This window comes from Phoenix dactylifera, chromosome 3 (genome assembly GCF_051530095.1).
Source record: "Phoenix dactylifera cultivar Ajwa chromosome 3, Ajwa_hap1_PhDact_Kaust_v1.1, whole genome shotgun sequence".
In the NCBI taxonomy this organism is placed as follows: domain Eukaryota; kingdom Viridiplantae; phylum Streptophyta; class Magnoliopsida; order Arecales; family Arecaceae; genus Phoenix; species Phoenix dactylifera.
In genome coordinates this window covers 11,277,728-11,302,329 of record NC_143192.1, presented here as the reverse complement: position 1 = coordinate 11,302,329, position 24,602 = coordinate 11,277,728, and the positions used below count along the sequence as shown (strand labels likewise).

The 24,602-nt window shown below is 37.9% G+C and overlaps 1 protein-coding gene across 1 annotated transcript; it reads right to left on the bottom strand.

Annotated features, from left to right (window-relative positions):
* Nucleotides 1-7,042: 7,042 nt before the first annotated feature.
* Nucleotides 7,043-11,162, bottom strand: EMB1586 (P-loop containing nucleoside triphosphate hydrolases superfamily protein). The gene is made up of 2 exons (XM_088717779.1): nucleotides 10,964-11,162; nucleotides 7,043-8,997 (listed from the first exon to the last, which is right to left on the bottom strand). The coding sequence occupies exon 2, from the start codon at nucleotides 8,876-8,878 to the stop codon at nucleotides 7,205-7,207; it is 1,674 nt and encodes a 557-aa protein (XP_088573905.1). The 5' UTR covers nucleotides 8,879-8,997; nucleotides 10,964-11,162; the 3' UTR covers nucleotides 7,043-7,204.
* Nucleotides 11,163-24,602: the final 13,440 nt, after the last annotated feature.

Genomic DNA, 24,602 nt, shown 5'->3' with positions numbered 1-24,602 from the left:
CCAATTCCAAATCTGCAAGCCAAGCACTGCAGGCTCTCAGCTCATTGGCGATAACTTCATTGCCCTTTTGATCAAACCCAAGGGCTCAAGATCATGTCGACATAAAACCTCTCTTGTTTGCATCACATTTGGCTTCGAATATCTAGGTTCATCATCGATGCCTCGGGCATGGAGCAACAACAGGCTAAATTATGCTAAGCACCAAGTGGTGGTGTTACGGGGGGTTTTCCGAATTTAGTCCCACATCGACCGTGTAGCGGAAAGGTCTGTGCCATATAATGGGGGGCTCAATAACCCTTCCCTGAGGAGGCGCCTTTTGTGGGGCAAAACCGTGAGGAGGGCTCCAGGTATGCTCGACCCCAAAGCGGACAATACCTCCTGAGGGACACTCTCTCTTCCGCTGCTCGGATCAGTGGGGACTATGCTGGTGACAGGGTGTAAATCCCGCATCGGATGGCGCTAGAAGGAGGGCCTGGCCCTCCACCTATCCAGTAAGGAGCCGACCCGGGCACAGGACCTCCCCACTGGGGGGGGCTGTGTTACGGGGGGTTCCCCGAATTTAGTCCCACATCGACCGTGTAGCGGGAAGGTCCATGCCATATAATGGGAAACTCAATAACTCTTTCCTGAAGAGACACCTTTTGTGGGGCAAAACCGTGAGGAGGGCTCCGGGTATGCTCGACCCCCAAAGCGGACAATACCTCCTGAGGGACACTCTCTCTTCTGCTGCTCGGATCGGTGGAGACTATGCTGGTGACTGGGTGCAAATCCCGCATCAGATGGTAAAGGTAGAAGAGGTTCCTGAGACGGCATTTCTTGGTGCACAACATAAACATTCAATTCAGCGCTCCAGAAGAGCTGAAGTCTGCACTAAGCATTCACATGTTTTCTTGCCACAAGACAACATCAAGTAGCTGAAGTGGTCCAACTTGAAGAAGCTGATGGAGGCCTTGCTGTATGTTAATAGAGGGTGGACAGAAATGCTAGGCAAAACAAGGGATGCACTTCTTATGCTTAGATCTGATTGTGAGATAAGCTTATCGTCTAACAGTATATGTTTGTATGTGGGTCGGGTTGACCCGTGACCCTACCTAGTCTCAACTAAAGCAGCAAATAGGTTGGGTTGACTCGTGACCCGACCCGACCCGCTTAGACCCGACCCGATCCACTTTGGAGGACCGTGGGGCCGGGTCGAATCCTAAAATTGGACCCGTTCCATTTTTCGGACCAGATCTGGGTTTACTAAATTCAGACCCGACCCGACCCGGCTCATTTGAAATTTGGATAATTTTGAATTTTCAATTCTACGACCCGACCCGAATTTATAAAATTATTTGGACCCGTGGGCTGCAGCCCGCAAGGGTGCAAACACAAGTTCTGAAGTAATGGATTGGTTGACCGGAATCGAACCAGATCCGAATTTTTTGGGTTGGGTCCGGGTTATACATAAACACGACCCGACTCGAATGATCCGTTGGATCAAAAATTGTAGCAATGGATCCGACCCAATCTTCTATCGGGCCAGGTCTGGGTCCAAAATTAGGACCCAAACAAAAAACTATATTAGGTCGGAGTCACTTATGACTCGATCCGACCCGATCCATTTGCACTCTTAGTCATAACCCAATTAGACCAACAGGTGGGCCAGGCCCAAAATTTGGTCCTGATTTAAATTCTAGATCGGGTTTGGGTCTTGTATTTTAAACCCAACAAGATCAAAGTCAACCCATATATTATATAGGTCGAATTTGGGTCAAAAGAAAAGAGCCCGATCCAGCCCAACCCACACTTGATCCCGCTCGACCCAAAAATCTGTATTATAAATACCTACTTCTTCCCTCTATCTTTGATCAATTACCTTTATCTTGCTAATATATCAAAAATCATATAGTTTGAAGACTCATAGCCTATCATCAAAAAATGGATAGTATAAATAACATAAAACACATATATGCACCATTGTTTGTAAACTTCAAAATGAATGGTTACTTAGACTTCAAATGAAAATTCAAATTCAAATCGACTCTTTATACTTTTATTTGAATTTTTTTAGTAATTTTATATTTGATTATCGATTATTATATTTTATCCATAAAAGAATAGCTGGACACTTGGCTCATACTATAAACTCAACCTAATCCGGTCTCTCAATGCGAACGTGATCAGGTTTGGTATGGATCATTCTTGACCCCAACCAAACCCACAATCATTCAAAATGGAATTGAGCCACATCAGGGTCAAGCATGCCCTTATCCAACCTGACCCATTTGCATCCCTAGGAATATATTTTGTTGTATCTGCTGCCACATATTTATATTAAAGTGGTTGTTGGTCATTGCCTCAATAACATTCTGAATTAGGTGCACATGCTAGTATGTGCAGATAATTCTTCTTAATAGGCTACTCGAAAGAGGTCTAAAAACTTGTAAGGTGAGAAGTCTCACCTCTGTTTCCCTGTCTCAACTTCCTCACCTCATACAGACTGGCATATTGCAGTTGACTATTTAAATAATCATCGAGAAGCCTGCCTTGGAGACCTTTTAATGTTGACACAAGGCGAACCTTGAATCCTTGAATCTAAAGCCTTAGACAAGTACTGCCACTAAATTAAGAAGCGTGATTTATCACCAAAAAGGAAATGTAATTCATCAAAGGTTGGTGCAACAGATAGCTTACTGTGATATTCTGTTGTTCAATTGCATTTTCTCTGAAAATATTTCAACTCAGTTGCATGTCTTATCAGTATATTTCTGCAGTCTGACAACGCAAGGCAGTTCGCTAGTTCATAGTTTGCCTGATAGATACCAAGGTTATTCAGCTTATCCTGCAGCTCACTTTCTCTTTCCATCGATCTGAATCTATCTTCCTTTGATCTATTACAGTGGAAAACGAAAGGGCTGTAACTGCTGACAACATATTTTCACTCATTGAAATGACATATTTTTACCCCGTTTATAAGATCAAAAAGGTAAGGTTCCCTTCCACACCCATTTGTCTAATTACTGACAAAGGAGCAGCTTCTGTAGTCATGGATCCTGCACTTTATATTCATATTATAATGTTCCAAGAAGATGGAATTTTTTTTTTTCCCAGCAGAAGCACATTTGGCTTTGAACTATTCCTGCAGTTCCTATAACCCTTCACCAGCTCTACAAATTAACACCAATCTTTCCAGAGCAATACTACCGCTTTCCTGGTATCAATATGTGAAAGTCCAGCATACCCAATATTCCATGCAAAAAAAAGCCAGACTTCGTGCTTTTATAATTATATTAAGCTTACTTGCTCCCCTATTCTGGACCCAGTAGCAATCAATGGAAGCTGTTTCAGATGTTACCGGCTTCCTGGAAGCAATCATTCCCTGCAGTAATCCTTCACTTCAGGCGTTAAAATCTATATTTTCCTGGTTCCATCAACCATTTGGAGTATTCTGATTACCTGTATGTTCCAGTTCTACTAGGAAAAGTGAATAAAATAGTCAGATGCAGGTTTGACTAAATCCTCCTATAGAAGAAAGTCTCCCTCATGTAATACAACTAGAGGATGGGTGGAGAAATAATGTCTCTCAGTTCCAACAAGTCAATCATTTTCATTGATCAGAACAAGCAGAAGCATCCAGGACAGCAGCATCAATCCCTCTATTTGTCCTGTAGAGCATACCATCTCCCATTACATTAAAATTAACTCTCATCCTTTGATTTGCCCTTGACAGAAAAGCTGTTTGAAAATTCCTAAACACTTAACAGCAGTTCAAAATCCATGACATGGAATCTAATTGATAAGATGCAACAAAGCAACCCTCCCAGCTATCAACAGTTGGCAACTTCTTAAAACTAACTAATATGCGCTGTCTTTTTTTTTTTTTTAACTGAAACGGATGTTTCATACAACTCTAGTATGGACACATCCAAAAAGATCAAGAAACAGAACATCCCGAAGTGCTCTAGGAGCTTCCTTTCCTCCACCCACAGGGCACCCTCGGAGTGATTGGCCACATACAAGGTCACTCAGTCCGCGGCCCTGTTGGCCTCTCTGTATACATGCTTGGCATGGAATGGCAATATGCATTGTCTTTGATGACTCAAACTGGAAGCTCCACCTTTTGCCCAACAATGCCACTGATACTTGTTTTTAAGCTTGTAACAAACTCTTAAAAGAAAGACCAGATTGGCTACAAAATCATAATAAAATAATATATTTATTGGTCTGAAGTCCTATGGCATCATTTTCATAGTACGCCATACCAAACCAGACAATACAGAGTGTATCGTACCGTACCGATTTCAAACCATACCAGTTCGATGCCAGTATACGGTATGGAGGGCATACCGACACTTGGTACGCTAAACCAATTTCCATACTGGGCATACCAACACAATGACAGGGATGAAGAGATATTCAGTCCAAGTAGGATCTGAATTATAATTACATCCAAGAACCTAAAAGGTGATGTCCAATAAAAAATTTTAGTATATATTTTCATATGAATTCTAACAAATACATGAATTCAAATTATATAAATTTTGAATGATTTATCCTTACATATAATTTTCTAGATTTTATTTAAATTCAAATTTCAAAAAATCTTGGAATGAATTTTCTTAATAAATAAATAAAAATAATATTTCACCCTAGAATTTAATTATTTTCAATTTGAGTTACATATGCAGAACTCAATATAAAATAGGATTCTCCTTAAAATTTTGAACAAGAATCCCATGAAGATATGAAACAATGTTTTAAGAAGCAAATTAAAATAACACTTCATTCAATAGAGCTATGCTCTTGTATAAGAAATTTCGTTTTATAGAAGAATTTTTTTAATGAAATTAAGAAACTTGCTAAATTTTAAGCAATGCTTCAGAATTAGAGTAATGCTCGTATATAAAATTATTTCCTTATGACAAAGTGAGAGTAAAATCTCATTAAAATTTCAAGTCATATTTCATACATAGAGTGATGCTCCTATATAAAAAATTTCCATGAGAATATAATATCTTTGGAATGAGACCAAAATCTCACAAAACTTGAAGCCATGCTTCATCAACGGAGCGGTGCTCCAATATTAAATTAGACTAGAGTCTCAGAAAACTGAAGCAATACTTCATTTATAGAGAAGTGCTTTTGTATAAGAAATTTTCAATAAGATGAAAATTCTTTTATAACGAGAGTGAAATCTCCCGGAGTATTGAAAGCAATGCTTCATTATGAAGTGCTCCGGCAAAGGAAAATCTCAATGAGAATAGAGTTTTTCATTAAAATCATACTAAGCGTTCTCTCTACAAACTGAAGAAGTGCTTCATTGTTTGTGAAACTTTATTAGTATAGATCCCTTTAGGAGAAAATAAAAAGACAGGTAGACATCAAAGAGAGCAAAAAAGTGACACGGAATAGTATTTTTCCTTATCAATAGAGTCTCAGTTCAACAGTTTCTAGTCTTCTCTATATATTTATCTCTGTATGTTGGGTTATATATTTATAGTAAGGACACCACAAAACCACTGGAAACTATGAGAGATGTTTCCAAGCCATCAGATTCTACATAAATATATTATGAGCTACTAGATTTTACATTAGAGATTAAATAACATTCTCCAAGTCAAATGGTTTTAGATGAGAGAAAACTGTATTCTAAAAATTGAAACAAACAATTCCCACATGTCTGGAAGGGCTAGAGGGCCTCATATTCTTTATGAGGTTAGGTGTAATAGAATCTGCTCAATTTAACATTATGGAAACTAAGCCATTTGATTTGCTAGACAGTTTTTTAACATTATAAGACTTGGATCAGTTCTAGCCCTTAGATCTGATGTAAACAAGGTTGTTACCATTGGATCTAATAGCCTTTCAATAGCTATAAGATTATAGTTAATCTCAAACATTGTTCTAGCCTTTAAAGCTAGAACAATTCTCAACCCTTAGATCATACATGCATAAATTTATTAACATTGGGCTTGATAGTTCATATAGGCTTGGGGTTTTAACTAATCTCATCCATTATATTTGCCATGAATAAGCCCATTGTTGTTAGATTTGATAAACCCATAAATATTCTTAAAGTTAGATTTATTCTTGACCCTTGAAATAGATAAAAAGCATTACAGCCATTGGATTCGACATAGTCTCTTTACTAATGTAAACAATTATTTGGTTCTAGGCAACATTCTTGGTATGCAGAAACAAGCTATGATCAAATACTTAAGAATTCCATAGTGAAATCTATTGATTAATTTTTCTCTTAGTTTTGAGAGTCATTCCATTGATTGCTCATACAATAACTTTCAAACTATAATCCGAACCATATATTAGTATATAAATGAATATGAACCATTGGATTCATCACAATAAGGATATCAGTATTAAAATTACCCCCAGCAATTTTCATATGATTAATGAATTAAAATAATGTTTTAATCTCACATGACTAATCTAATACAGAAGAACATTCTAATCCATTTGGCAAAGTCAGTGGAGGCTTGAGCATAGTAGAAATTTAATTTAACAAAACCTGATATGCCTAATTATTCAGCGATAAAGAAAACAATTATAATCTCATGGAGAAAATCCCTGAAAACTTTCAGAATGATATGTTCCACTCGCTTGTCCAGCCAAATGTTGCTTGCATAGGAAAATAGCATTACCAGACTTTGTTGTTTCAAAAAAGAAAAAACTGTTTATATGTCTCCCTAACAACCTGCAGAGAGTTGTATCTTCTAAAAGAATGGTTACGATCAGAAACCAACCATGAATCTCATTGGACCAGATAGGTCTGATTTACCCACAAATAGTTTCCATCTACAGCTGCATGTAGCTCTTTATAATGGCATGTACTAGAACTCAAAATTAACCGAGCAAAGAAAGCTAGGAACTTGATCTAGGGACAGTGGGTTCTGCAGTCAGACATACCAACTCTTCTGCAACGGACATCGTTACCAGGTAGGTTATCTCATATCAGCTGATTAACAGTTTGGCTTCATAACCACATTATATCATTAAACCATCTTTTATAACACAGGGCTCATGGATGGCATTGCAATAGCCATTAAACAGCACAAAGGAAATCATTTCAGACAAAGAAAGGATACACAATATTAATAGCAAAATTACAAAGTAATAGCAGCATAAAATTTCTCTGATTCTAACAACAATGCTCATAAACAATACAATAGAAAATAATTCCAGAAAAAAGAAAAACTGAGAATAATTACCTCATCGCCTCTGCTAACTTCTCCACTTCTTCCTCTTTGCATATATTAAGTTTACCCTCTGTAAAGTCACACTGCAGGACATCTACACCAAGCTGCCTCCGCAACTTTTTCACAACAAAAACCTCAGGGTCTTCACATATTGTGACCACACTTCCCTTTCGACCAAGTCGACCAGTTCGACCTGCTCGATGAGCATAGTGAATTGAGTCTGTTGGAAGATCCAAATTCACCACAAGATCGCATTCAGGTACATCAAGTCCTCTTGCGGACAACTCATTTGTCACCAAAACTCTCAGTTCACCATCCTTGAATTTCTTTAGAGTTGTTGATCTTGCGAGTTTGCCGAGATCACCATGCAGCTCAGCAGCCTTCATCCCACGAGCCTCAAGCTTAAACACAACATCCTTTAGAGGCTTGGTGTGGTTCATAAAAGCAATCACTGTCTTTGCATTCAACGCATGAACACACCTCCTTAACGTATCAACTTTGTGTTGGATCTTGGAAACACAGTAATAATGTTTTAAGGCTGGCGGTAAGCTATCAGCCACTCCTTGAGTTGTCGAGCCTGAGCTTGAGGTAACATCAGAACTGGATGCAAAAGAGGTAGGTTGTGGAACAGAAATTGAATCAAGAGGTACTACACTCTTAGCCCTGACAAGAAGAGGATCTCGCCCCCAGCTCCTAGCTGCCCGTATAACTGAAAATGGCACTGTTGCTGACACCAGGATCATCTGCCGTTCAGACCGCCTGGCGAGTGGGCCCAATATATCACTTGGTTTAGCACCAGACCTCCTTCCAACATGCTCTAGTATTCTGTGCATATCCTCCCGGTAATTGAATGATAAAAGTTGGTCAACTTCATCAAGTACCAGGAAACGACAGCCATGTGTACGAAGCTTCCCAGCTGCTGAGACCTCTGCAATACGCCCTGGTGTCCCAACAATAATGGTGGGCTTATTCTTCTTCAGAGCTTCTTCTTGTCTTGAACGGTTTGCACCCCCAACAAGTTGCTGAACAAGCTTCTTATCTGCAGGGCCCAACAGTTTCTCCACCTCTCTTACTATCTGCATTCCTAGCTCCCTTGAAGGAGCAACGATGACTGCTTCTATGCCTGGCTTCAGGTCAGAAAGGTTTCCATCCACAGGCTTCTTCAGTGGGCCTACCTCAGAGAGTATGGGGAGAAGGTAAGCTAGCGTCTTTCCAGATCCAGTATATGACTGAACGACAACATCATGTTTCTGTAAAATGGTAGGAATAGCAGCAGACTGCACATCAGTTGGAACAGTCAGACCTTCTTTCTCTAACCGATCAATTAGCAGAGGTGACAGTCCAAGCTCACCAAATGTCTTGGCGGAGAAGAGAGCTTCATCTATTTTTAGAGTATTTTTTGTTGCTGCTGTCTTAGACAAGCTGTTCCTGACTGCTTTAACTCTACCTGAAGAAATTTTTGTCACTGACTTTGAACTGCCAAGATCAACAAAATTATCTTTCTTCCTGGAATCAACTTTACATTTAAACCCAAGACTTGAAAGGCTAAGTGCACCACTTTCACTCTCAGATCTACTTCTGAGCCAAGCAGTTTTGTGGAATCCAGCTATCCTGGATACTGACAATTTCCTCAATGAATTTCCAAGAAAGAAATTTGAACGTGTAGATGCAAAAGTAAGCATGTTTCGATATGTGCGTCCAACAATTAGTCCTACTTAAACCACTGACATCAGAAAAAGCTTCTAATAGCCTTTCCCAGTTAGCAAGATACCAGCAGCTCTAGCTCATGATCCAGCTCAACCTGCTCAGAGAAAAACAGCAACAGTGACATGACTTTGACGTAACATTCAAGTTCTTTAAAAGTGTTTCTAGTTGCAAGGAAGTTTGTGTAAAAGGAAAAGGGAAAAAAAGGATTTTTCCATAAAAATAGAAAAGCTTTTCAATGATTTTGAAATAATTTATCCAATCTGTTCCAGTTTCTGTTGAAATGAATTAATCAACAAATGAAAACCTCAATTTTCCAAGGAGCACAAGTTTTCCAAGCAGTTCTCCTAGCAACCAAACAGACCTAAGGAGACTGGATAGGATTTGCCTTGTTTTACAAATGCACCAAGTCCTTAGTGTTGAATTAATAAAGAAAAGCACATGCCTGCAAGAGGGTTCAAGAAGCATCATTTCTCTACTTGTGCATATTTTGTTTAAAAGCCTTGATGATAGTAAAAACGGGCCCCCTCTAGGATCCCTGTTTCAAATAAAACAAGGAAACTGGAGGCGGACGCCCTCCTCCTCCCCTCCGCTCGGCTCCCTAGCCATCCGCGGCCCTCCGCCAGCCTTTGCCGAACATCCGCCGCGCTCCCTCTCTCTTCCTCCCTCTCCCTCCCTCTACATCTCCCTCCTTCCCCCTCTCTTTCTCTCCCATTCTCCCTCTCCCCTCCCTCTCTGTCGTGTTGGGTCGTGCTCTAGCGATCTCTGTTGGCCTTCTTCATCTCTCTCTCTCTCTCTTCCTCCCTCTCCCTCCCCCCTTCTCTCTCTCTCTTTCTCTCTCTTGTTCTCTCTCTCGCTCATCCTCTCTGTTGTGTCAGTATAGGCTCGACACAAAACGGCACAGGGGCGTACTGAACTATGCTGCCAAGCAACCGATCCAGGCTCCAGTATCGGCACAGCCAGTCTTGATACAAGCACTTAGGTAATAGCTCCTATTCTAAAATGATGTTGTCATATGACAGTGATGAAACCATTCTTTTATCCATTCACTATTCTGAGAACAAATTATTATCCAACTGATACTTCTATAAATATATTTTATCCGATATTACCTGTTGCATTGCACTATAATGGCTAATAATGGTGGCTGTAACAGTGTCTATATTATTTAAAAAAGAACAAAAATTCTGGACCGGTAGCAGATAACAGCTATTACTTCTCTTATATCTATCAATATCCATAAAAGCACTCCTAGAACCTTGCTAGCTACTTTGGTATTGCATCAAGGGAATCTAGGACTAGCCCATGACCTGCTAATTTCATCAATAACATAAAAGTTCAAAGCAAACTTCAACAAAATATAAAGCAGCAAATCACTGGAATTTTGAACAATATTGCTTCACTGGAAACAATGCCACAAATTCCATACCAACCTATTTCCAGAGTCTCAATCACATGAGCACACAAATTCTTCATTCACAATGAGAAGTCGTGCGAACTGCACATCAAACAAGACACGCGATTCTTCCACCATCTCAACAGGAATTCTAGCTCAACACAGCATTCACTCAAACCCTATTCACATAGCTATCCTCGCATACCGCAATTATTACACAAAAACAAAAATAATAATAGCAAATAAGTTCACAAATCACAAACACCGCACCTCTGAGGCTTTTGTAAATTATGGAACTTGCAACCAAGAAATACTCCAAGTCTAAATTCCGCTACCTGTACTTTGCTAAGCACTGCAGCTTACCTATTCTTGGGAGTAATATATCTACTTCTAGTTATTTTGGTCTAACGAATTTTGACATGTTGAGACCTTGTTTTGAATCATACTTTGACGGTTCGCATATTTGACAATGAAAAAATACCGATTACTGTCATAGTACTTGAGTTTTTTTTCATGAAACTCAAACATCAAACTTGGTTGAATTCCGGTGAAGTTGTTCTACACTCAAATGGTTTACTCATCAGACTAGCACAGTATTCGAAAACAAAATGGTCCCCAAGAGGATGGAGGAGGAGGGAGGGAGGGAGGGAGGGAGAGAGAGGCGTACTTTGCTGGGGATCCCAGAGCGGCGTGCGTCGTAGGTGATCCGGAGTTCGGAGCGCGGGGACGGAGAGCGAAGGGACGGAGGGTTTGGGACCGAAGGAAAAGAGAGGGGTTTTGGGAAGGATCGAGGCTTAGAGGCAAAGAAGAGGCCGGCCCCAAACTGTCGGATAAAAAAATCTAGGCCTGGACTTGCAGGTCTGGTTCAAACCCAAGCCGGGCTGGGTGGACTGGTTATTCTGAGGGCTTAAAATAATAAAGAAATTAATAGCCGGTCAGCGTGCCTCAACGATTGGTCCCAGTGAACCGGTTTTATGACAACCGGTCCAAAGAGATTTTGAGATTTAATTATTCTTATCATTGGACGAGAAAATCCTTCCTCCCTTCCCAATCTTCCTTGAAATTTTCTTTCCCTAGTTTCCCACCCCTAACGGCTATTTCCAATCTTTTCCTATTTTCTCACCGGTAATGCATCGAAGGATGTTTCTAACCCTTCTGACTTCGCCCGACTCATATTCAATTGAAGCCTCTATAATATTCCGACTCCCTCGACTCTGCCTCCTCACTTGACTCACTTTCCAAACTATCCTGTCTTCCCCACTTTACCGTCCAGCTGAAGAGTTTGAAAACCCAATCTCTATGGCTTCGAGATGCCTAACTTCCGCACTCACGATTTCACTCTTCTGCATACGTGAGCATTTGTAGTTTTGTCTCTAGTCCCTGAATCGTCTCTACAGCCTTTCATTATGTATGTTAACCGTTAAAGCATAATTAACTTCATTTTATATCAAACACCAAATTATCATATAGTATTCTACGTCATTAGTTTTAAAATTGTAAGAATGGTCAGAATTTAAGAAAATAATAGATAAAAAGTTTGACATAGTACATTTGACATATTTGTCATGGAAAAATCTTTATAAGCTTTCATTAATATTTATTCAGTGTTATTTCTGTTCTTTATTAGAGTTACGAAGATCATTTATTAATGCATGATGTTTCATTCAAATATATGATTCTAATTTTAAAATAAAATTATTAAAAAATATTGTTTAAATATAATTTGTGATGCAGAGATCTAAGATGGCTAAATTCTTAGGAGAGGCAAAGCATCTTCTGTTAACCTGAAGAATATGGTCTCGATAGAAGGTGTTACTTCAGTCACTTCATATATTTCACTGTCATCTTTGTCGAGTCTATATTCAGGAGCAGAAGGAAAGGGTGAGCAGCACTCCATTTGGATATATGCTAGCTCTTCCATATATCAAGTAGATTAGGCAAGTTCTAGACACATTGTTCCCCTTCTGAGATGATGATGAGGAGGATTTTTTGTTTTGAAAGGTGCTAGTGCCTTTTGTAGGGAGCGATTGTGCACTCATCCTTTGTTTGAGTGTCATGGGAGATGAGGTCGAACTACATAAGGAGGGGAGGGTTAAGTCTGACCTCATCATCTGGTTTTTTAGGGTGACCACAAAAAGGTTAATAGAGATACAGTAAAAAATAAATTACAACATCTTGTTGGAAAGAGTGGATGAGATGTAGAGGATTTAACTAAATTATGAATTCTATATCTCTTTGTGATGATCCTCTTCCCAACAATACACTATTATATTCCTAAGGTATTATGCTTATATTTTGATGATTTAGACAACTTAGGGTCTTACAGTTGGGGTCTTGCCATTTTCACTTTTCTTCGCCAATAGATACATAGTCTAGCAAAGAGTGTGAGGACAAGAAACATCACCGGCAAGGGATTTGTTAAGTATATGGAAGGTTGTACGGTTGCTCTGGTGGTAAAAATCTTTATATTTTTTTACAATTTTATTGTTGAGATATGTATTGACTTCAAATGTGATGGTTACATTGGTTTTTAGCAAGCATGGGCTGTTGAGCATACGAACAGCCTTTTGGGAAGCCATCAACCATCATTCATGTATCACATCTCTTACATTGGAGCAACACCCCATTCCCTCGCAAGGTAGATGCGATCACTGAAGTTATGAAGAACTTAAAGATAATTTCAAGTTTGAATGTTCATTTCTAACATTGCAATTATTTTAACCTGATGCAAAATTTAAGTCTTTACCTACATCAAGTGATTGAAAAGCTAGAGCCTAGGGAGGCAAAGATGCACCTTCTCTCGCGAGGAAGGCCATAAGTATAGGCCAGAAGCGAGGAGATGAGATATTGCAAGAGGGTGCATATGAGAGAGGGGAGGTCTCTGCATACTCTTATTTCCATTTGGCACATACTTACAACCACTTAGCACATATTTATTTCCATTTAGCACACACCTTTTACTTGTCGGGCATACAGTTAACTCCATATAGCACACACCTATCATATATTTGCAAATTATTGGTTCTTCATAGCACACATTTATTTTTCTTTGGTGCACACCTTTTACTTGTCGGGACACAGTTAACTCCATATAGCACACACCTATTATGTCTTTACATTACCTTAATTGAAATGGATGAATTGCGATCACCCGGGATATCAAGATCTCTTCATCGCATTGTAACCATTTTGGTGGAGGGCATGGGGGCATCTTTAGAATTTTAATAATATTGACATAGCTATTAGGGACCGAAAATTAGGAATTGCGAGATTTGTAGACCGAAAATGGTAGTTTCAGTTAAGAAGGAGATTTTGTTATACCATGGTCATCGGGAGGATAGGGAATTAATTTCTACATCTAATTGCTTTGTTTCTAGCTCGAGTCGATAACCTACCGATTAGTCCGAAATCAGACCCTAATATAGAACTCGAAAGTTGGGTCGGAAAAAGTAGACCCAATGAACTATCAGATTGGGTTTAAGCACATTTTTTTCCATAACTGTAACAACAAATGCTCCATTCCTAGGACTTCAGTGCAAAAGAAGGATACACCTTCCTTCTTACGAAGATCATCTACTGGCCATTTTGAGATGTGTGCAAGGAGATGAATGATGGAGTTCATAATGCTTTGAGATCTGTGCGGTGGATGATCCAATGGTGGATTCATGTGAAAGAAGGTGAATCCTTCTTTTGCACAGAAGATACAACCATGATCCTTAATCCTATCTTTTTAATAATTTTCAACCCAAACATAATTAATTTTGCAAAATTAATTGCATCGAAATTCTCCTTATTTTGTCTATCTTTTGAGGATTGCTTAGTAAGAGAATTTTGATATACCTACTCTCGAGCTCTTTCAAACTCTAACAACAAGCTCTTTCCAAAATTTACTGTTTTCATTAGCTATCTATGTACTCCATGAAATATAACCTCATATATGTGCTTTTATAGCCCAAGTTGTAACCAACAAGATAGCTAGTCACTTGTTTTATAAGTAGATAGTGTTCACATTTGAGTTTTCAATCTTTTTATTTAAACATGTCTAGTTCAAGTTCTTTTTTTCTAAAGTAACAATGTCTCAACATGAACTAGACCCGACCTAATATCTTGCCAGTTAATTAGTATTTGGCAATTGATATAGTTTATGGATCTCTAGTCAGAGGGCACCATGTAAGGCTCCTATTACTCATCTAGTGGAGTAGTTTATTCATTTAGATTATGCAAATTTCCTGGCTTCACTAATTACCTAGGGACTTTTTTATTCACATTAAAAAAAAAGTACTCCATAATTGTTTGATTTATAATATTGATTATAATCAATTAAACATAAAATTAAGAAAGCACCCAAGTAGTATTCTTCACATATCAATGATCTTTTTGCATGACTTGAATATAAGGCGTATTTTCTTCAGATGCTATTCAATTATCTATGTTAATTTGCTAGAGAAATATATATAACATATGTTATATATGGAAGGATATAAAGAAATATAGAAAAACTACTGATTGAAGAAGGGAGAGGTGATAGGTAAATAGGAACCACGTATGTGCGCAAACAAACTTAGGGCATCGGCTAGTTGGTGAAATAGTTTTATAATTATATGGGTATTTTTCATGAATACCCTCAGAAAAAGTTGATTTGACTATTGGATACCAATATGCTGAAGGGTATTGGTACAAGTTTGACAAAAGTAATTGCTTTTAGACCTAGTTAATCTTAAGGCTATTGATGCAATAAAAACAATAATTGAAAAAGAATTTAGACAAATTGAATCTTAACATGGTAACTGAAAGTTTGACAAATAAACATTATACTTCATAATAAATATACACCACTTCATATTCACCCTAAAATGATTAGGGAAGACAGAGAAATTTATAAGAGTGAACATGGAATATATTTCTAAACTATACTGCAAATAATATTGACTAGCAGAATATGGTTGACCATCAAATACTTTTTCCTCTTAAATAAATAGAAGTATTGCACATGACAAAGTAATATGATTGAGCTTATCCTCTCATAGATGAATTCAACACAAGTAAAAAACCTATGTAATGTATGAGAACAATTGAATACATGAGCAAATTTAAAAAATGGTTTTGGTAAAATCCAATAATTTAAGAAATGGATTTGGGCCCATCTTAATGCAAAATTTTGAATTTGTAGATTGTCTATAAATAAAAATTAAGATCCACACTTTTGCTAAATTAGGCAAAAATCTAGCATAATCAAACTTGACAAAAAAAAGCAATGGAAGCCCCCAATACACTTATTTGAGCAAGTATAACCTCTATGCTCATCCTTACTCTTACCTTTATAAGGTAGCTAATTTCTTCTTTTTATCATGTTGAATAATTCATATTCATTTATTAGATCCTATAATCTCTTCCACTTGGCATTGATTCAAAGTCTATCTAATCTAGATTTAATAAGTTCAATCAATATTCAAGCACTCCTTGATAGAGTAAATTAAGACCAATTAATCTACCATTATCCCTCTTATGTATGCAGATGGATGGAGCAAGGGGGGAGGTAAGGTGGCAAGCCGCCTTCAAAAGCTTCTAATAATCCTTATTGGATAGTAGACCTAGGAGAGAGAGAGAGGTCATTTTGCCCCCCCCCCCCCCCCCCCCCCCCCTCTCTCTCTCTAAATTTAGCATTTAATTAATCCTAGTTGCCTTTTAAATGGTTAAATGATTAGGATAATTTTAGTTAAGAACTTTCATTTCAATGGACAATTGATAATCCTTGTAAGATATTATAAATTTGTTAAGCATTTCATTTGAGACTCTTTTTAACCATAGCCCGAATTTATTTCTCTTCCTCCCATATTATTAAAATGTGGATCTCTACGAACTACAATCCAAAAGCCATATACCAAGCTAAATTCCTATGTTGATTGTGCTTGCTATAACACAAGTTATAATAAAAGTTTCTAAAAGAAAAAATAAAATTAAATGATGAAGCAACAAGTGGGAGACATCTATTGAGATGGGCGTGTGTTTTGTAATATAGTGGGCAATGCATATTTGGATAGGTGACACGTCTCCCATCTTGCAAACGGATGGCTATAGTCCATAATGTTGGCATGCCAAACATGGTTGAAAGATGAGCAACAATCGTCTATTTACGAGATAGGTAACGTATCACCTACTAAAATATGCATCACTCTCTATAGTGTAAAACAACCACCACAATGTGTTCTGACTTCTTTTAATTCCTAGTGCATTTTCTGTGGAAGATATATAGAAAGTTAATAAATGCTTACTTTGTAATTGTTATCTTAGTTTATTGAGAGAAGTGAATTGGTAACTTAGAGATTTCATCTTAAAATGAATAACTAATTCATATACAACTTTCTTTTTGGCAGTTTATATACTTTGTACATATTGAGATTTGAGAAAGGTGTGACAAATCAACAGGGCAAATTGGTTTGAGTGAAACTTTGGATTAAACTGGTATTATCTTCTTTGTGTGATGTTATTTTTATATATATATATTATGTTTTAGATTTCCTCTAAAAGAAGAACAATGCAGTTGTGACTCAAAATTTTCTCTTGAATTTGCATTACTGCATCAAGAAGGGTGTCATGTAGTGTAACAAAAGTGAATGGTGCAAGACAACTAAGTGACCTTTTTGAGTGATTTCTCTGAGCTACCATAGTTTTGCTCCTAGAGAAAATCTACTTCAAAATAATCTCTATATGATGAGTAATAAAAGGACTTCCGCATGCCTCATTTCAATTTTGCAAGCAAAATGTGGATCCATCATTGCTACCATGAGGGAGGGATATAAAGGCATTTGGTCAAAGTAGTTAATAGTTTGATCTATAAATGGTCAATATTACTGGTCATTAGAGACTTTCAACTATTTTGCTAGATATTTGTGTTTATTAGCATAGTTGAAGATAGCATGAGTGAAAATCATATTTGCATAGAACTGGACATATTTGTAGATAAGTGAGTTTACTTTACAAGGTTTAAAGTTTATGCTGAGAGAAGAGTTTTGAAGAAACTGAGTGTGTTGGAATAGACGTTTTCTAGTGATATTGCTCCTATATTGTTCAAGGGATATGGAGGTGCCAATTCTTCTGTTAGTAAAGTCATTGATGGTGGGTATAAGTGACCCAGGCTTGAGTCCCACTCTGACATCAAATTTAGCCGGCTTCACTCTTCGTTCTCAAAAAATTATTGAAAGAGACATATAAGAATATGGTGCAGTGGCTCATTTGCATGCGTGTGAATGGTAGAAGTATATTTTTTTTGCCTTGTGAGTAAATAGTCCTCCAAAGAAAATTTAATGATGTTTTTAAATGGATAATATCAAATATCAGCTTTTTTTTTTTTTTGTTTTTGGTGAAAACAATAGGAGGGGAGATAGGAGAACCTCACCCGCATAGCAGCCTCCACTGGGCCCCCCTTCTACCAGGAAATGTTCGATGTAGGCTGCAAGTTTCCGCGTACCCTCCCTGACCCATGGGCTTCCCCACTGGGATCAACACGTACATCACCTCAACGCTACCTCAGTACCGATAGACCAGATAGCAACTCCACTGGACAAACCAGATAGAAACAATTGGTCCCCTCGTTTAATCGACGCCCGCGCGTTTCAAACATAGGTCACTTCGGTAGAATCTAAGCCACGTTCCAACCGTGCTACCACCTTGGTGGAAATATCAGCTTCACTCAACAAATTAATAGACTAATGATAAACCATTGACAAATCAATATAATTAACAATATATATCTATATCAATCAAAATTGACAATGATGTAAGGATCAATAGTATTAGAAGAAAGTATTAATTCACAAAAATACTAGTTATAAAAATATTATTATACTAATATTAATGTTATCCAAAATTAAACAAAGTCTAGCAAATTGGCAAGATGATATGAAATGAAGACATGCAGCACATTGCTTCCATAGAAATGTTTGGCCACCCCAATAAGAGCAGGATCGACAAACTTGGATTTCATTAGGATGAGTGTTGGAATGCTAGTATATTCAGAATGAACTGAACTTTAACTGTCTCTCTATTCTTTTGAGAACTGCTTTGCCTTTCAACTGTCCAGGAAAAATGTTTTAGAAAAAAGAAATTGAAGAACTATTTGAAAAGATGGTAAATAATTTATTGTAAAGTTTAGTATTAACAAGAACAACGGATGAGAAAACAGCAATAAAGGTTCCCTTATGCCCAACTTCATAGAACTGAGGCTATAGCCTAGTATCATTGGGCTTGTGAAAGGCCCAATAGTAACTTGTTAACATAAGATATTTCATTGCTGAACATGCCAGCTAACTTGGTCCGTAAAGTCGCTTAGTAATTATGCCAAAATCCTAGGTTCAAATCCTGCCTTCATCAGGGTTCAAAGAAGTATTTGTGGAAGTCTATTGCTTTTCTTGCAACCTACTTCCCATGGGCATCTTGCTACTGCAAAAAGAAAGGGGAAAATTAGGAGTTTACGAATGACCCAATAACAACTAGTAAATATATAAAACTGAAAAGAAGATAAGGTGACAATCTAGATGAGAGCAGAGCCCAATTCAAAATTACCAACTGAAGCTCAATCCCAGACTCAGACTTAGCTCAACCAAGAGCAGAAATATTTAACCTTTTTTCCAGAATAGCCATAAGATCTGCAAGATAGCTAACAAATCAAAAGCTAAAAATTTTAAAATTTCTTTTCACTTCATACATTAATGATAGATATTACAATCTTCACCAAGAGATATGGATGCCATTCTTCAGAAGATCCTTGCCTGCTTAACGATGCAAAAGAGGAAACCTAGTTCCTCAATACATGCATGCATGGAAGTAGCTGGACTTTGGCATTGAGCACCTACTTACCGGCTAGCTTGCGTCCAAGTGGGTTGTGGGCTGTTGGGCTGTACGATAAAAGTTGTAAGCTGTGTTTATTGGGGGTGAGAAGGATTGTCTAGGCGGTGGTTTACCCTGTGGTGGATGCTAGTGGTTCGAGTCTGGAGGAGTTATTGCCTATCGTTAGTCTCTATGGTAGAATCAGTCAGACATATCTGAGAGGCGGTAGTTTACCCTGTGGTGGATGCCAGTCTGCTTATCTCATCGCGAGCCACTTTATGCACATGCTAAGATGGCTTGCCATTAATGGTACTATTAAAAGATTTTTAAGCTGATGTGTGGGGTGTCTCAAGGCATAGGTCAAGGGAGAAGCACACCGTCGCATAATTGCCTCGTGATGGAGGGTCCCTCAAGCCAAGAGATGCAGTCAGCTCCGCCCCATCTTTTTTTTTTCCTCCCTTGCTCCTCGATCCATTATTTTCCCACTCGCCACCTTTCTCAATTATAGAAGTCACAAACCCACACATGGGCTTGTTCGTTAGTTATGTTCTCATTTCCACTCTTCCCTAATGTGTCCCATTCCAAAGTTTTATAGTTTTATTCCTTAAATTTTCATAACCAGATTAAATCTAATAGCAGCCCTACGTATCCATAATTTGATAGGGCGCGTGGCAAGCTGAAATATTTGACTGAATTCTTTGATAGAGCTCCAATGACCAGCTAGGCCTCGATCTGATCCAAAGTCTTTAATAGGACCACACTAGATTGCTTGAGAGATGGTGATCAGTGAGTCCTAGCTACGAATCTATGGATATTTGAAGAGTTGCAATCGGATTAGAGCTCCTAGTAGGTAAAAGGTCCTTTCAATTGATCACCTTTTTCCTGTTTCTATAGTTTGTGATGGTCACTGTTATGGAGTGGGTCTTGGTGACATATTAACCTCCTGCTTTAGCTTTTCTGACCCATCTCCTTGCCATCACTTGTGTTGCTTATCCAAGTGGGGCCCAAAATAATATGCATGGGGAGACACAGAGAAAAAAGAATGAGGTGCTTACCGCTGATTGGTAGTCTTTAATGGTTTTGTTAGATTCCGGGTTGAATCCTAACTCGACTCGGCCCGATTAGGATGTCCATATTGAAACTTTTTGATAGATTAGATGAATCCAATCCTCAAGATGATAAAGTTCATCTTTGGACATGTTTGGACTCTAGCAGAGTAGGGCTCTATCCTTTAAATAGGGGTGTAGCATGCTGCACTCCGTCTATCTATTCTTCTTTTTTTTTCTCCCTCATTATTTCTTGGGTTCCTATACTAAGCCTGGAATTTTGAGGCAGTAGGCTTCTCTATCCTCTCACTTGTTTATGCTGATATCAAAACTTCTTCCCCTTGACTTTGCTCTTTTCCATATCCTTCTCATCAGATTTGCAATCATTGTAAAGAGAAAAAAAACCAATCTTGAGATTCATTGCTAAGTCTTTACTTTATTAATAATTTATTTAGTGCTGACTCATATTAAGTTACATTGAGCTTTGGTCTCAATATACTTGAGTTTATTTTTAGTGGAAGTAGAATAGTGATGATTTCATCTTTACTAGAAGATGGTGATGTTTTTGTCATGTAGTAGGAAAGAGTGTATGACCCTCAAACTTATGAGAAGAGAGCTATGGGAAGAGAGGTAGAAAGTTTTTATAAAACATCTTTGTAAGAGGAACTGTACGTATTATTTTAGCCTTTATTTTATTCTGAATAAATTTATTTTCTCTCCTAAATTATTTCTTCCACTATTATTGTCTGATTAAGTTGGTGTTACTTCTAGATCCTGGGTCGGCATATTTGATCTACACTGAGTAGCATATCATTCTATATGTTGTCAAAGAAAGGTTGAAGTGTGGCTAAGGGGTGTGCAACATCGCCTAGACTTTTTAGAGCAATAATTTGATTGTCGGTGGTTTTGAAGGTAATTATTCGACATAGTTCTAGAACTTCTAGTAATTCGTTGTACATTTATGCAAACATGTAGCTGAACCTATCACAGTCTATTTTGATATCATGGCTACATTGTCTTATATGGGGGATCCCAAATATTGTGGCAGGCCAACATATTGACATTCATTTTCAATACATTTAAGATATTATTGCATAATAGAAGGAGGTCTAAATTATATTTCTATAAAAGTGATACTTGTTGATCCCTTAATCAAACCTATAACTAGCTAGGGATACTTACCAAACTCATGTTAGTAGTTTGGGACTTCATAGATTATGATTCACATCCTTCCCTGGACACCTTGCTAGATAACAGTGATTGTTATATCATACTTGATCTATTATTAGTCAATTGATTGAGTTTTTTTTTCATGTGATATGATTGATAATTACGCATGCCATGTTATTATGAATTGACGATATATCACCAGGTAAAGGTTGGCTTTCTCATGCAGCAATCTACCTTGGTGCTACATAGCGAGCAAGATTAGACATTGAAAATCTCAGCATCTAAGATATGCTTGGAGAGATTTCAATTCTATCACCTTATGTAGGACAAGGAACTGCATGAAAAAGCTAAATGTAAAATCTTGATCATTCACTTAGCATTGACTAGATTGGGGAGCTAAGGTAAGCTGCTAATATAGCAACTAGACCTAAATTTCTTATCGGGTTCGAAGTGTCACATTCTTATTTATTTGAGAACTCCACCATAGCATGTGCATTATACCGCATCCGCTGCAATGACAATTTTGTGCAGAGTAGTAATTGAATGGATCATTGATTCATCATTGTTTGAGTTATGTAGATCATTTGTATAGTTATCTTATTCTCTTTCTATCTTGAGACATTGCCATGGAGTGGAGGCCAATCATGACTAAATTTGATCTTACGAAGCATGAGTAGGAAAATAATCAGGCTAAAATAGATTGACATGAGAGCTTAGAGGAGGCTCTTTAGCAATACATCTATATGGAATTTTATGCAAGTGGTTAGTGCTTATTGGTAGCATAAAATAGTTAGTCTGGACCCTACATATACTTATTCATTATAGTATATGATATATTTTGGTTTTGATTTTGAGCACAATACTATAATGGATTGAGCATGATTATAAGCCAGAGTTCATGAGAGATTGGACATGCTCAATCCGTTGTGGACAAATTAGTCAGGGCATAAACAAGATTTTTGTGAGTGATGCACCATGCTAGTTAGATAGAAACTTAACATGATGCTCCTATATTATTGTTCTTCTTGCCGGTCGCATGCCTTATTACAGATATGAAAGAGAGGAATGAATTGGAAGTTCTAAGGTAAGAATTTGTTTGAAATTTGACATGCACAAGTGGAAGATGCTAGACTTAGGTCGTAGTTGAACTCAGACATTAATAAGGACATCCACGTCGAACCTTTCCCAAGGACAAGATGAAGCCAATCTTTAGGGAATAAAGTTCATCCTTCTACATGTTCGATTCTTGTAAAAGCAAGAATCCACCTTATAAACTAGGTCGTAATGCCCCAGCTTGAATCTAGGGGCGGTCCAACACATTTGGGGGCCTAAGGCGAACTCATTAAGAAACTAGCTATGCTACTATCAATGTAACCTATTCGGCGACAGGCGATCACGAGGGCATGGACAACTGACACTGCGGTGCGCCTTCTTTTGTGCCGGGGCCTTAGGCGGTTGGGCCGGCCCTGCGTTGAATGAGTCTATCTATTCTTCTCGTCCTTTCTGGCCTTGTCTTTTGGGTTCCCAAGTCCAGAATTTTGAGTTGTGGAAATGGTGAGAAGGTCTTGAGCAGCCTCTTCTCTCATCGATGGTGGCGATGGTAGTGATACGGTGATGCCGAAGAACATTGATGATGTGGCTTGTAAGGTGAGAAAGTGATTCGAGGTAAGCTTCCGCATCTCCTCTTTTTTGCTGACAGATATTTCCGACAGGAACTCTAGAGGAAATACTCTCACTTTTGCTTTGTGTACTCTAGTGGTTTTGGCCTCGTGGATAAAGGAAGCAAAAGGGTGCAGTCCCCTTGGCATTATGGGCAGTGTCGTGGAAGAGCCTGCACCTCCTAGTCTCCTTAGTTCAGATGCTTGTGTCCTACAATCCCCCTGTTTCCTCCAATCCCTTCCAAATAGAAAACAAGATGCATGACAAGAGGCGAGTCATTGAACCTTGCTTAAAAGACTAGTCAAAAGATATTATTTAGATTTTTTAATCCTGTATAAATATCCAAGATCTATTTACTGAATAATCGATGTGAAACTAAACACATGCTCAAACGGGTCCTTACATACTTCCTTGTTTAAGCTCTCACATCCTCATCAGGCTAAAGATTCAAATCAATTCAAATTTAATCACAAGTACCACGATCGACCTATGGTCAACATCAAAAAATTCATGCTGTAGCGTCTCCTAGTCAACATAGACTATGAGACAGCTTCGCTCTGATACTATTTGTAACAACCTAGGACCTCATCTAAAAAGACTAGTCGGAAGGTATTATTTGGATTTCTTGATCATGTATAAGTACCCAAGATCTATCCAATAAATAATTGATGTGAGGCTAAACATACGCCCATACGGATTCTCATATTAACATACTCCTCATTAAGAACAATTTCATAGTAAAGAACAACCAACTAGACAGCGAAGACTTGGAATCTACCCAATAGTTTTGAATGTTGAACAACTAATATGAGAAGCATGTTAACATCTCGAGTTCTCAGCAAAAAATATACCTTCTGGGGAACCTTTAACCATGCGGGTTGTGGGGTGGACCACCGCTTTGATCATGTATTCATGTGGGCTGTAGCTTATATGGTGAAGCTAACAAATGATATGTCCCATTCAATACGAAGCCTAAACTTGGATTAAAAAAATGAGTTCGGCAATTCAAGATTCCAACCCATAACAAAAGCTGCTCCGCTTTTCAGATTTGCACTGCATTGTGCTACTACTTATTGGGCATGCTTTTGGGAACAACACTGTAGATCCTGTGCTCTTCCAGAAAGATACTAAATAATTTTTTTTTTATTTTTTATTTTTTTTGATGTGCAGGCAGATAACCACAACTACTTATTCCTGGCGCAGATGAGCATCTCATAAATCAGGCTCATAGGAACGAACAACTATGATTGGCTACATATACGACCACATGATACATGCAGTGTAAGGTATAATTTGGCCACAAAATTTTGAAATTTTTTGAAAGATTTATATGGTCAACAATTAAATTAATAGTAAACAATGGTATCTAACATGAGCAACTTCGACTGTTCTGCTTTTTTAGATAAGTATTCTTCTGAAAAGATATAGATAAATATAATTAAAGTTCATTTTTCAAGTGTATTTAATGGAATAATTTTTATTGAATAAAGTCTTAGAACTGTGGGACATGTTATTTTTTTTTTTGGTAAACGTGGGACATGTTTGAAATTAGGAAGAAAAATTGAAAAGCATCTTTTGATTCAGTTTGAATCTAGTTAAAACTAT